The sequence below is a fragment of the Mytilus californianus genome, unplaced genomic scaffold (genome assembly GCF_021869535.1).
Source record: "Mytilus californianus isolate M0D057914Y unplaced genomic scaffold, xbMytCali1.0.p SCAF_9, whole genome shotgun sequence".
NCBI lineage: Eukaryota > Metazoa > Mollusca > Bivalvia > Mytilida > Mytilidae > Mytilus > Mytilus californianus.
This window is the reverse complement of record NW_026262745.1, coordinates 14,941,685-14,957,139: the sequence shown is the minus strand read 5'-3', so window position 1 is coordinate 14,957,139 and position 15,455 is coordinate 14,941,685. Positions and strand designations below refer to the sequence as shown.

Below are 15,455 nucleotides of genomic sequence, written 5' to 3'. Positions count from 1 at the left end.
TTTTGGTCTTCTTCCGACCGTCAGAAAACCGTTGCCAAAGTGGAGAGTGCGTTTGATTGTGCGGGATGTATAAATACGCAGCCACGTCCGCTCAGAATTGGAATGTAAAACCCGAGATACCAAGATAAGAATAAGGAAATGTGGTATGATTGCCAATGAGACAACTATACAAACGAAAAAGATGTAAGCAATTTTAGGTTATTGTATGGCCTTCAACATTGAGAAAACCCATACCATATTGTCAGCTATGGGAGGACCCAACACGATAAAATGTGAAACAATTCAAAGTAAACTATTAGCCAAATTCATATCAATACAATTTACTTAAAAATATACAAATATGACATACATGAACCAACGACAACCACTTAATCACATGCACCTGATTTGAATTTGGTACAGGCACATACAGAATGTGGCGGGGTTAAAAATGTTTGTGAACGCTCAACCCTCCTCTAACCTGGGACAGTAGATTTGGTTTAGCAATTATAGTAGTCTAGGATTACCAACGGACACCCTGTTTCTGACAAGAATCCAGATGGAATTGTATTAACTGATGAATGAATAGTATTTCGTGTTTGATTAAGAATCGCCATCTAGAATTAGAGAAAGATGAATGACGGAAAAGTTATTTTTCTTAAGGTTGAATATCCACATGTATCATTGTTGTCTCAATGTTATATATTGCTGTGGAGGAGGGGCGGGGCAGCACTGGATTATATCTGATTTAAGAATCTAATGCTGTGTTTTCTTTCACTACACAAACAACAGGTCAGTGAAAATTTCAGAGGAATTAAATTTGTGCTTTAGCTAAACCCCCTCCTCCTCCTGAACAAAAATCTAATGCTGCCGGAATCATGAAACTATAAGAAATATGTAGTCGGTGCATAGTTAAGAATAATGCAGAATTAATACAATTTATTTGTTTGATATAATTTTGCCGGTAATAGCATAATTATTTTTCCGGGATAAGCGCAATTCCAACATAGCATATTTATCGCTTTGTCTTTCTCGGAGATCCGGAATTCCAATTGCGGAATAGCAGTACAACACACAAGTTGTTTATGATATGATAATACAAAATCAACACAATTCCATTGACTTCTGATATTAACCATGTCCAATTGACTATTCATTTCTATGTTTTTTTAAGTCCCCAACCAACTTTACAGGTTGTAACTTGGTCTGTCCGTTCATCCGTCCGTCCGTCACACTTCAGTTTCAATTTGGAAATGCTTTGGCCAAATATCTATTTTTGGTATATAATCTTATAGTTATAAGTTACATATCAAGTTTGAGTTTCTTGCTGGTGGGATTCAATTTGTGAGAGTAATTGCCCTAGGAAATTGAGAATTTTGCCAATGATTTTAATTTCTTACAACTTGTAAAGGACATTATATTGCCAGAGCAATACTTTCAATAATTATATAGACCTTGCCACAAGCAAGGATGGGCTATTGCAATCCGCATGAAGTCCATCATCTGTTAACTTGTTTATGAATTGATTATCAGATTGAAAACTCTGAACAAAACCTAACCAAACGTTGCAGCAATTTTCCTTACAAGGATCTATGGAAGATTCACACCCCCCTCCCAAATGCCACATTGTATATATTCAATGTTGATGAACATTCCCAAAAAGCACAGACAAGACTGTGAGTGAAACAAAGCATAGCATGCAGTTATATTCCCATTAGAAAATTCAACATCATTTACATATGTATTTCTTTTTTACATAAAATGCCATTTATATATCTTTTGAATGGATGTTGTTATGGGAAATATTTGTTTCCATGATAACTGTTGTTGAGTATATACGCATCTATGTATTTTCTTACAGGTTTGGAAGCAACTTAAGACATAAAAGTCCTTATACTGCAGAATTCTACAAATATTAACTCCGTTTCGAAGGAAAAAATAGGTTGCTATGGTGATAAAACTAATGAGAGTCCCACGCAATATTCTATTTATTTTGGTACAGTAGTATTCAAAATTATTTACTATAATGCTAACTATGCTGTACACATTTGAACTTTCAAAAAAACACACGAGACAACTTGATAATTTCACAAAAATCCATGAGTCAGAAATGTTAAAAATATGCAAATTTTGGTTGAACTGCAATCTTAAGTAAAGTGAAGCTAAAACCAAGTTATGTCAATGTTAAATATGAAAATTTCTGAAAAGGTTTGATTCTATTCATAATCAGGCTCTAAATTGTAGTGATTTAGCCGATTTTTAAAAGATTTTACCACGCTTAACTACCAAAAAATAGAGTGTGCGTTACCATGGCAACCACTCATATTTTCCCAGTGAAATTTAATTTTTGAGCAGTATTCAATTACTGCTTCTACCGGGCTATTTATGGAAAAAAATTGAAACCCTCATATATCGCACTCTGCCTGGTTCTTATAAAGAGTTGTCCTTAAATGTCTTTTCTGCTCTTAATAGATGACCACTTTGCATTTCACCTGAACCATCCTTTAATTTCCTCCGATCAGCATGGATAATGATGAATAGATACGAAAAATCAATAACATATTATATTAATATCTATGCATACATATATCTGTTTACCTGTCGCCACCACATGGTCCAGGTAGATAATGTTAATTGACGTAGTATACCCTGTAAAATGAACAAGATAAACCATCTTCTGTTCTGGTAACGACAAATTTCCAGAGAGAGAGAGAGAAAAAAAAACAAAAAAATATGTTTACCAGAACTGCAAATCAGTCTCGAAACACAAACATTGCAGTGCCCATAAAAATTAATCTGAAAATTTATGAACGGTCAGATGCATTCACAAGGAGGTATCTACATATATAAAGCTTTACACAGATGTGCAACAAATATGTTTTTTTTTTGGATGGTTGAATAATGAAAAGATTAAAATTGGTAGCAATTTTGATGTCAATAGATCATAAATGGTCATATTCAGATAAGATATCTGTTAAAAATGTGTACTGATCTTTTCTATCTTATTAATATGAATGATCCCATGTGGTTACCATCTAATACGGATATCGTAAATTGTATGTCTGATAGCTGGACAATATATAGGTCGGTTTTGATTTCTTGTGAAAAACGTGAATGGGTAGGAATTTTCCCAAATGTTAACATATAAATGAAGTGGGTGTGGTTAAATCGATGCCAAACATCCGTACCGAAATAGTTATGTTGAAATCCCGTCCCACCCATGCCCCTCCCCTGTTTGGTGCATCATATACATTTTACTCCAAGTATATTAGTAATTTGCCTTTCAAAAACTAGCAGAGGTAAGTCGTAGTTTACAGAATTTCTTTCAAAAAATTTGGACTGACATCCTTGTCTTTATCACGGGGTGAACTATAATACGGGTTCCGTAGATTTCATGATGACGTAAATATAACTTATATTTAAAGGACTAAAATTTGTTATAGATTTGTTAAGCAATTATATTCAGCTTACTTTTTTGAAAATTTAAGAAGATGTGGTATGATTCCCAATGAGAAAACAAACTCTCCACCAGAGACCAAATGACAAAAGTTAACAACAATAGGTTACCGTACGACCTTCAGGAACGAACAAAACCCATACCGCATAGTCAGCTATAAATGGCCCCGAAATGACAAATGTAAAACAATTCAATCGAGAAAACTAACAGCCTGATTTGTGTAAAAAACAATGAATGAAAAACAAATATGATACACAGAAACAAACGACAACCTCTGAATTACACGCTCCTGACTTGTGGCAGGTACATACAGATTGTGGCTGGGTTTAACTAGTTTGATGACGCCAAACCCTCCCCCTTACCTGGTGTAACAGTACAACATAAGAACAAATTATACAACGGCTTAATGCATCAGATCGATACAAAGCAGAAAAAACATTTAACAAAAACACAGACCGAACAAGGCAGGGTATTTATACATCGCCACTCAAAAAAGACACTGAAACAGATCTGAGAGTACTCGCAGTTACTGACAGCTACTTCAAAGTCAATAACAACTAATACAAATATCATGCATCTAAGACTTAAATATCAATCAGTAATCATCCAACATCCAAGGGATTCAGTGTAAAGACGTTATTAACAGTCGAAGAAAAACATGACTTTGTGCAATGCCAAGATACAGGTGTCGACAGATTGTAGAGCCATGAACGTGCATATGTATATAACATAATATTTAGTTGGATTTTAATTTACTGATAACAAAATCAATATTTGTACCAATAAAAACAATATTCAAAGATCTAATTACATTGTTGAATTCGTAACCTTTTATAATAAGTTTATTTGAAGGATTGATCAGTTTACCTGGATTGTATCTAAATTTCCGGGCACGGTAAACAACATCTTGGAGTCCTTAAAAATTTGGATGTGCTATACCGTTTGAAATACGAAGGTACATCCAAATTTTCAAACGAAATTTTTGTATCTATGGAAGAATTTATCAAAGGTTTTAAGTAATTTGTGGTAACGAAATCCTTGACCTAAAAATGTATCAGTGATACATAGATCACATTCACTGAAATCCAAAACATCAATACAGAGATAGCGAACGAGTTGTGAAAGATAAACACCGTTACTAAGTTGGTGCTCAAGGAACATCACGGCCCAAAAAAGGAAAATTAACAATAGGGAACGGGTCTTTACTCTTTTGCTTGTTTGTTCATTCATTCATTCTTTTTACAACTCATCATTTTTTAATGTTTAGATGATCTTGTTTTATGACCGAACGATACAGGATCCGAGCTGCATGGTCAATCCTCAATACAAGAAAGTCCAAATATATATATATATATATATTAACATACTATTTTGCCATCCAGGATGTACACATAAGCTTTATAGCACGGATTTCTCATTAACATGTGAAAGTAATCCGGCAGATAATCACCATCATAGTCTTTCCCGGGTAAAATTGAGATGACTGCATCGTAATCCTCAATCGTTGCTCTTCGTATTACTTCATTTTCCTTCAGCGACATTTTCGTGTCGTTATTTCACGTCTGTCTTAATAATCAATATATACCTGAAAGGGAGAGTGCACGTTTTCTATCATACAAAACATAAAATTGACAATTATGTAACGGTAAATTACAGCTAAATTCTCAGAATTATGCTATTTGACATGCGGTGGTTACAGATTCCGTTTTTTTACATGTGGATGAATCATAAGCCAACGTACAGACTATTATTGTGACTGACATAATTTTATCTTCTAACCAGATCATATTTCTAGTGGTAATTATTGTTTTGAATCTCCACATAGAAATTTACAATAACAATCCGACTCGGAGTCCAAATAAGAATAAGACTACATATCATACAGGCTAACTATAGGGGAGATATCAAAATAATGATGATGCTCAAAATATATACTTGTTCAATTTCTGTCTCGGAACAGAATCGTTGGTGTGAAAGACAGGACCATACATTCAGTATTTTGTAACGCGATTGGTGGATTTTAGGGTTTTGGGAAGCTTTATATCGTTGACGCGCGCAAAAAGATTTTTCAGCATTTTACAACATTGTTGTCGCCAATATTTTGAAAAAAAGAAAATAACATAACCCTCCATTTCGGATTAAATTGTCCCTTCCTTATAATGCCTGTTTGGTATTTTAAAAGGGATGCGAGGATATGATTCCATTCTTTTGGGGTTAGTACATTTGCATTGTACATGTACCTCCAAGTGAACTTTTGTTATTTCCCTGTTTACAGATTTTATTCGATCAGATAGAATCATTTCTACGGACTATAAACTTTGTTTAACACATATATATGCATGCTAATGATCACTCCGGTCAGGCTAGCTTCCAACTGGTTTGAATATTGATTTGATGAAATATTATTTAACATACACCTCATAAAGTTCAATGGCAATTCTGACTCTTCGGCTGTTATTGGTATGTCTTTTTTGTTCATAAAGTACACTGTTTTTGGTACTAATACATCCTTGGCATTCAAATATTTGGCTTTGAGCATCCCTGATGAATGTAAATCAAGAAAAGCGTTTAGGACGTATACAAAGTATTATTTTCATTTTTATAGCATTGGGTGGATACCGCTGCTATAGGAAAAGTATAATAAAAATACCGAACTCCAAGGCAAAGTCAAAAAGGGGAAATCTATAAAAACTGACAAAATCAATCAACGGAGCAAGTGAAAAACAACTGCCATATTACTAGTTCTGGGCTCCGGTACTGACATTTTCTATAGGATACCGTTCTTAAATTGTCAGTTTATAAAAATCAGATATTCAAGAAACTAAGGTTCCAACTACATTTGTACTTCAGAAAAAGTCGAGGTTAGATGTACTGTATTTGGCTGTTATTGGTATGTCTTTTTTGTTCATAAAGTACACTGTTTTTGGTACTAATACATCCTTGGCATTCAAATATTTGGCTTTGAGTGTATATGATGAATATAAAACCAGAAAAGAGCGTCAGACGCAATTAATTTATAAAATGCTATTTTAATTTTTGTCCATAAGATATACGAAATTTCAGCCAATCAGTTCGCAGTAACATCTTGAACTTTTAAAGCACAAATACAAGTATAGGGTGTACGATATGAGCATTGTTGTCAAGTTTTAAATATTAAAACAATTTCAGAAGAAAAAGTTTAAACTGTGAAGCAAACATTACAAATTACGACTGACGCAAAGAGATGACAATAGCTCACCTGGTACTCAGAATGAGACGTTTAAAACGGGAAAAGACAAACCTTTGATTCCTACTGGGACGGGCAGCTAAAAAGGTGTGAGCAAATATTACGTAAGTTAAAAAAGCTATTTCAATATAACATAATATATTTTACCTTGATACAAAGGCTACACAATATTACCTTTTAAATGTATGTGTGTTATACCAGATTATCAAAGTACAAAGTTGAATAGTGTATACAAATGACAAGTCTATAAATAGGTCACACAATCTACACTAGCGTTCATAAAAGGTTGATAAGAGCATTTAAGAAGACACTTTATAAATATTATATAGGTTACACATATATGATATTAACACTGTATAGCTTTTATCCACTAAAACAATTCTATTGGTAGACTTGAATTTTTTTTAATTTGTCTAAATATGATGTAATGCATTACATTTTTACCAGAAATTGTCTAAGTAGTTTCAGATAAGATAAGAAAATTCAACTTATTTACTCTAAATAAATACAAAGTGTTCACTATAAACAAAAGTAGTCATAATCTTTCAAAATAATTCTAAAAAGGGGGTATATATAGTATATATGCTTATAGAGCTAATATGAGCTAATTCAGCTGTGCATTTTGTCCTTGACAACATAAATTTATAATATTTTGTAAATAAAGTGTATCAACAGTCTGTATGTATTCCTATGGGCACACATTGCACCACTTAAATAGCAGCTTGTTCCTGTATTGTTATGAATCAGTAGTGCAAAGTTCGGTCTACATTTAAGTTAATTGATAACACTAATTATTATTATTTGAGGTAAATTTTCCTTTAAATAATCAAGAATTTTGTGACGGGTGGCACATGTGGAGCAGGATCTGCTTACCCTTCCGGAGCACCTGAGATGACCCCCAGTTTTTGGTGGGGTTCGTGTTGCTCAAACATTAGTTTTCTTTGTTGTGTTTTGTGTACTGTTGTTTGTCTGTTTGTCTTTTTCTTTTTTTAGCCATGGCGTTGTAAGTTTATTTTCTTCTTATGCGTTTAAATGTCCCTTTGGTATCTTTCGCCTCTCTTTTCTAATTATACAGCACAAATTACCCACGGGAACTTACTTAAAATTAATCTAATTTCAACAGAAATAATTGTATTTTTCTAGATTTGGGTATTTCAGTTGCACACGGGAAAATCAAAACAAATGATTACGAATAGAGACGATTCTCTACTGTTTATTTTCCTTTTTAGGACTGTGACTTTGTCATTCCTAGGCCTTCTATAACTAATTATAATGTATGAATGTCTTTTTGAAGTCCATATTGGACTATTAATTGTTCACATTTGTGTCCTATACGAGTCAGTTTTTATCCATCATGTATAAAAAAGTGAAATAAAAAAATATCGAACTCCAAAGAAAATTTAAAATGGGAAGGCCCTTCTCAATTGGCAAAATCAAAAGCTCAGACACATCAAACGAATGGAAAACAACAGTCATATTCCTGATTTGGTACAGAAATTTCCTTATGTAGAAAATGCTAGCTACACCTCTCACTTTTATGACAGTCGCATAGAATTTCATTGTTATAAAAATGTGTGAGAAAAACAAACAATAGTTTTAGACATGTTTACTGTTTAGACATGTAAGTAAGACAGTCAAGATCGGTCATTTTATCTTATCATGTCTATTGTAATTAAATTATCGAAACTCGGACGGCCATTTAGAATAGACCAATCAAATGAATCGTTGTACTTCGAACGGAGCGCCACCAGTTCATCGATAGGATAAGCGTATCCTGTGATTCCTTCTTCGAAAGATCTTTTACCTAGAAAATATCTCTGGTTAGATGAGACACGTGCACAGATCAAAGTAAAAAGAGCAAAAATTTAATGTCGTTGAAACTGTCACTTAATCTTGTGTACTTTTACAATACGTTTTAGTGAGCATTCCATATGTTGATGAAACTAACCATTTTAAGGGCATTTTGTAGCTTTAATAAAAATATTCAACTTAAATATGTTTTAATCAGATATTGAACTGACGATGCGGCCCTTTTAAGTACAACATGTACAATGAAATATGTAGTTTCAATTATTTCAAAAGGTTGATTACATTCAAATTCAAATGGATGTCAATAGTTAAAAAAGGTTGCGCAAATCGGATTGAATAGAATTATTTACCCAATAATATTGATTCAACGTCTTGTCAAAATCAGCAGCACAAAATCAGGACATGTCTTAACAATAAAAATTATCAATCTTAAGAAATTATTACGGTTTTCACAGAGTTATTATGTTTGTTGAGTTTGGTATAGAAAGAGGATTCCAGGAGCATTTTTGTTTATTTTTGTCCATTCCAGATGATCTAAACTCGAGTACTTGTGTGTTACGCACACTGAAGCAGTATAGAGGGCCACATTTTTCAGTTGTTCACCTTGGAACCAATAGAAACAAATAAATGTAAAACATCTGAACTATGATTTCTTTTTATCTGTTGTTCAAGGAAACTTCAAAATCGTCATTTTCAAATTTATTTACCAATTTTCGACGATCATCAGAACCAAACAGGACTAAATCACTTACATAGAAAATTCTCTCACAGAGCAGCCTTATTCACTGTGAGGTAAGAAAGATTGATGATGTTTGTCTATGTAAGCCTCGAAGAATTAGTTGTATGAAACTGTCCAGCATTTGGATAATATGATTTTTCAACACATATAAGTTCTTTTCTGGCAAATTTACCAACAGGTACTAACATGAGTCCATTTTCTGACATCATCTATGGTTTGTGGTGATTCGTGACAGCGAACTTCAATCGTGAAAATATCCTTAATGTACTCAACAAAATTTTGAATATGAATGTAAATATGATGGGCCAATGCCTTTCCTAGATATCCAATTACAAAATATTTCACCATTGCTAAGCTTGAAATAACTTCCAAAGGTTACAATACTTTTCTTATTGTCGTCGAGATACGATGCGACAGCTTTTGTTCTTTCCATTAGTATCATCGGAATGTTCGATTCCATAAGTCGGTATAATAGTTCGGTTATCTTTAAACATCTGTGAGTAAAAGTCTTGCTCTTTTATGGTTTGAATTAAGTCATGTTGAGTCAGAACTTTAGTTTTTTCAAGTGTTTCTATCTCAGGTAAAGGTTCTATTAATGAATGTTTATAAGCCTGGTAATACAAACAAACCTAAAAAAAAAACCAATTACATGTAAAATTTAATAATAAAATAAAAGCACGGTCAGTTGAAAATGTAGACTAGTCGTTTGTTTCTGTGTCATGAAATAAAAGTTCCTTCGTGATATAAGTCCCAAACGGAGAAATATGCTGTAATATTATTTCCACTGGAACAAATATTACAGTATTTGTTCCTAACGGAATACAGGCTATAGAATAGTTGGTCCAATAGGAACAGATATTTTGGCATTGTTTATAACAACATTTCCACGGGAACTTCTGTTCGGTGGAACAAATTTACGCTGACAACTGTATATTATATTCGTTTTTCGTTTATTGTTTTGTACACAAATCAAGCCGTTAGTTTTCTCGTTTGAATCGTTTTACAATTGGCATTTCTGAGCATTTATAGCTTGCTTTGGGGTATTGGTTTATTACTGTTGAAGGCCATACGGTGACATATAGTTGGTAACTTCTATGTCATTTGGTCTCTGCTGGAGAGTTGCCTCATGGGAAATCATACCACATCTTCTGATTTATATATTAATATAATATAAAAATACCCTTTTCGCAACAAATTGATATTCTCAATTTCATATATACTTGCCAGTAGAAAATACAACATGTGTCCAGCATTGATTTTGTTCCTTAATGAATTCTCCAATTTTTCTCAATACACCATTGCCTTGTGTGTCTTTTCGTATACGACCACTTCTCATAACCCCAGTTGTCCCACCGTCTAACAGGTAAACAGTTTGGAAGCAAGTCTTAAAAGAAAGCATTGCAGATTACAAACAAGGAACGTTCGTACGGAAATAATTAGCGCTTTCAATCACTAGCATAATGTTTTACATTTAAATGAACACGATAGAAGGGGTTAGGGTAGATGTGACTTCATAAGTTAATGCAATTCAAATATAAGCATCGTTTTCCTTTAAATGAAATGTAAGACTCGTTTGATTTAATTTAATATAAAAATACTAAGGAGATGTGGTATGAATGCCAAAGTAACAACTACCAAGCAAAGTTCAAATCACGTCAATATACGCATATTGTCAACTTGTTTTAAAATAAGAAACACATTTAACAATGAAACAGGATATTGATACAAGTTTAAAGCGCAATAAATGGAAAAAAATACTAGGAGACATCCTTCTTTAAACAAGCTATTTCAAAGACTTATACAACTAAAGTATCAACCAGTTCACTTCCAACGAATATAGTGAAATACATCATTTGCACTTATTTTTATTCGAACATCACTGGCGAGTCTGTTGTACACGAAACGCGCGCCTTGCGTACATAATTTTAAGTCTGGTATCTATGTTGAGTTTATATTTAAAATTTTAATATTAGATTTATTGAGTCTATGAATGATTCCATGTAGTTAACATCTTCTTCAGATATCAAAAATGGTATGTCTGATTGCTGGAAAATTTATGAATATGTTTTTATTTTCCTATAAAATATATGAATGGGTAGGTATTTTCCTAAAAGTAATATGTGAATGGGGTAGGGGTAGCTAAATCGAAAACAAACACCCCTTCCATTTTACTCCACGAATGTCAGTATATAGCGTTTCCAAAACCAGCTGAGGAAAATCGAGGTTTAAAGAATTCCTTTTTTACATTTTGGACTGACATCTTTGTCAATATTTCGGGGTGACCTATAATAAGGATTACTTAAATTTCATTATATCATTTACAAATCTTATATTTAAAGGACTCAAATTTATACATTTGTGAAGCATTTATATTCGCTTACTTTTTTGTTTGTTCATTTATTCATTTTCTTAACTACACCGATTTCAATGTTTAGATGGACTTGTTTCATGACCGAACGAATCGGGTTCCATACAACATGGTTACACCTCAATAAAAGAAAATCCAAATATATATTTAGAATATTTATATAATTACATACTATTTTGCCATCAAGGATGTACACATAAGCTTTAATGCATGGATTGTTTATCAAAATGTGAAAGTAATCCGGTAGGTAATCGCCATCATAGTCTTTCCCGGGTAAAATCGAGATGACTGCATCGTAATCCTCAATCGTCGCTCTTCGTATAATTTCAGTTTCCTTCAGTGACATTTTTGTGTCGGTATTTCACGTCTGTCTTAATATTCAATATATCTGAAAGGGAGAGTGGTGTTTTCTTTCATCAAGAACTGAAAGTTGACAAATTATGTAACAGGAAAGAACAGCTAAATTCTAAAAAAAATATGATATTTCAGCATACGGTGGTTATATTTTTCAATAGTTTTATTTAGATCTTAGGTGCTCCATATGGAAATTTGCAATAACAATCGGACACGTAGTCCGAATTAGAATAAGACTACTATCAAAAACTCAGATTGCCTATAGGGGGATCTCAAAATAAGGATAATACTAAAATATAAACTTGTTCAATTTCTGTCCAGAAACAGAATCTTTTTTGTAAAAGATAGGAACCAAATTGAATTTTATGTTCCGTTTGGTAATATAGCTCTGCACGTGTTCCAGTAGTAAAACATCCATGGCTTACATATATTTGGATTTAACGTCCCGGACGAATGTAAATCAAGAAAATCGCGGAAGTACGTGATACTAAAAATGTGTACACGAGTAAAGCTTTTACAGCCCTATAAAAATACCAAAAAAAAAATTGTTACATGTATAATTACTTTTACATGTTTCAAACATGAAATAACTAGTTATATCAAGCTTGTTTTCCTGTGTATTGTTCTGGTGTTGCCATGGTAAGCACATAGAAGGATATACATATTTCACAATGAGGTTTCCATCTTATCTCAATGTATTCATATATAAAAACGAAATTATGTGCATAATGTCATGTTGGCTATGCAAAAAATAGTTGAAACAAATAAAATATTCATTGAAATATTGATATAATAGTCAACAAAGAGGTGTGTATATGTCGTGTACATGTTGCGATTTCGTACATGTTAAAACATGTACAGAAATATTGTACATGTTGTAACTTGTACTGTGCAATAATACAAGTTATAACATGTACAAACGTACCTCGTATATGTTCGAAGTTGTACAAAATATTGCTTACTGGTACTAGTACAAAATGTAAGAATAAAGATATATTTCTATCATTACAATACATTTCGTTAACCTCAATACAATATTTTCATAATTTGTTTTATTGTTAAAACCTATAAGTGTTTTGTCCTTTTTTGGTACAGTTAATGACCGGACTGGATTGCCCATAATCACTTTAAAGGCTTCTATTAACTAATAGACTATTAAGTGACTATTAATCAATTTTAAAAGAAACCACAAAATTGGGACATACACGGACCAGTTGGACACAATAATAAAGGGTACAATCTAACGACCATTATGACTAAATTTGGTTCCAATTGGCCAATTTGTTTCAGAAGAGAAGATCTTTGAATGCGTTTTCCCATAGAGTCCAATGTCAAACTATGTTCCCCCTGGTGGACATCATAGATGGGTGTGGACCTGCCGGATACAATTTTTAAAGAAGCCACTCAAGGACTGTTGTGGCCAAATTAGGTTCCAATTGGCTCAGAAGTTTCAGAGGAGAAGATCTTTCAATAAAAAGTATACAACAGACGACGGACGCATGGAAGGACGCAAAGTAAGGGCAAAAGCTCTAGTCAAGGGAGCTAAATCATGTAACACTGCTTGCGCTTTAGTTTTGTTGTGTTCATGTTAAATTCTGTTTTGTCCTTGTTATTTCTATTGTCTCATTTTGTGAAATCTCAGTATCGCCATGTTTGGGACCTATGATTTCCACGGCTATTCTTTCGGCTTGTTGCTTTGGTACTCGTTTGCCGTTGGTTTTGTGTACCAATGATTGGCTGGGTGCTCTTTTTAAATCTCATGCTTGTTCAGCAGCACTTAGGTCCAAAGATTTAGGAACTCGAATAAAATACTAGTATTTGGCACAACCGTATAAAATCAGGAAAATATTAAGCTCCCATGAGAGCAATTTAGATACTACAATGTAGTAATATACAAGAAATTGCATGTGTCATTGAAAAGGATAGTAGAAAAGTCTCGAAAAAAAAAAAAAACGAGGAGGGGGGATAAAGAATCATACGTCCAAAAAAACCATAAAACACCATGACCCAAATGACGCGACAAAAAAACAAACAGCAATAACAAAATATAAAAACAGGTAACTACAGATTAAGCACAAACCCCTCACCCGGTCTACCACAAAACCCGGAAAAAACAAAAATATAAAAATATCCCATATATATTTTATTCATAGAAAGCAGCCATTTTTGTGTTCGGTTGTAACATAATCTCACTCTATTTTAAAAGACGCCACCAAATAAACAACTGATCCTTGTATACAGTGTTATATTATTATGAACCCTATCCCATGTGAATATCAAATATTCAAGTTATTTGAAGTTACCCAAGATAAACCAAAGTGTCGGATAGTTTTGTTTCATCTTTACAGTTTTCATTTGTAAAAAAAAATTGTTCTATGCATTGGTTATAAACGTTACGGACAATATACACAATTCCCTCTTCAATAAAAAAAAATCATTGAAAAGCTTCTCTAAATTAAACCACTGTGTAATATATTAAAATTATCACGTAGTTTTTCTTATGTCTTACGAATTACGATGTATGTTATTGTTCACTGTTCTGTTATTTATTTCTCTAATATGTAGTAATCATGTAAAATATTAACTTGGCATACCATACTTGATAAAAATGCGGACGTGAAAGAAAGCACTCTTCACCAAAGCGTCAACGGAGATTACATTACACGGATGTTACATCGACGATTTCTTCATTTATACAACAAAATAAGTGTATTTGAAGGAAAATGTGTCTTAAATTTTAATGTTGACACCAATATCGATCTGATGGATGCAGAATTTTACGGAGAAAATCTACGGCTCTTAATTAAAACTGCCCTATTTTTGTTTGCATAGCAAAGACCATGTGAATTATCGTTATTAGACGGTGCAGTCCGGTGTATCCGCGCACCTTGATACTTTTGGCTCCACTTTGGTAAACTTATAAAAACCAATAATCTGATAATATATTTTGAACAAATGCATGATACACATTAACTTCACGAAATCTTCTTAATGTATTAGTTCGCCCACAAGATTAAGTGTAATATGTTTCCAAAATAAGGCCGGAAATCCCCTGTTTTGAAAGGTGTTCAAATGTCCAATGATATTGCGCATGCCTTCTAAAAATAGTTAATTTTGAAGGAAGGATATTATACAACAAAATACAGTTCAATTTGAACCAAACAGACTTCCAAGGATGCGAGCAAAAGTTTTTTTTTCTCAGTTTAATAAAATTTGCTGTAAAATGAAACCGTTTTTTCTTTCAATAAATGCATAATGACTGGTTAATCATAGGATTGCAATTATATTTTATTTATTCTTGAACTTATCAATTTTTATCTTTGCTGTCTCCTCGGAAGACCAAAACAATTACAAGAACTATTCTTTTTTCTGTAACATTGCGGATATGACGAAATCAGGTAATGCGCGATATCACCGGGCGCACGGACACAGGGAATTAAGCACCTCACACTAGACCACGATCACACTACGCTCACCGCGATCTAAAATAAGTTCAGATCGTGGTGAGGTCGCGGTATGAGCG

The 15,455-nt window shown here is 33.2% G+C and overlaps 1 protein-coding gene across 7 annotated transcripts in view; it reads right to left on the bottom strand.

The window, feature by feature from the left end:
- LOC127713928 (histidine N-acetyltransferase-like) overlaps positions 1–15,455 on the bottom strand; it is a 156,199-nt gene that overhangs the window by 9,219 nt on the left and 131,525 nt on the right. For 2 of the 7 annotated variants that reach the window (XM_052219881.1, XM_052219883.1), the window contains exon 2: positions 4,804–5,021. The exons of 2 other annotated variants lie outside the window; for them this stretch is intronic. In XM_052219881.1, the coding sequence (XP_052075841.1) occupies positions 4,804–4,977 (174 nt within the window). In that variant the 5' untranslated portion in view covers positions 4,978–5,021. Of the gene's footprint in view, positions 1–4,803; positions 5,022–6,809; positions 7,000–9,421; positions 9,840–15,455 lie in introns of those variants that run through there. 3 more of the 7 variants (XM_052219880.1, XM_052219884.1, XR_007987541.1) reach the window with 3 other exon arrangements.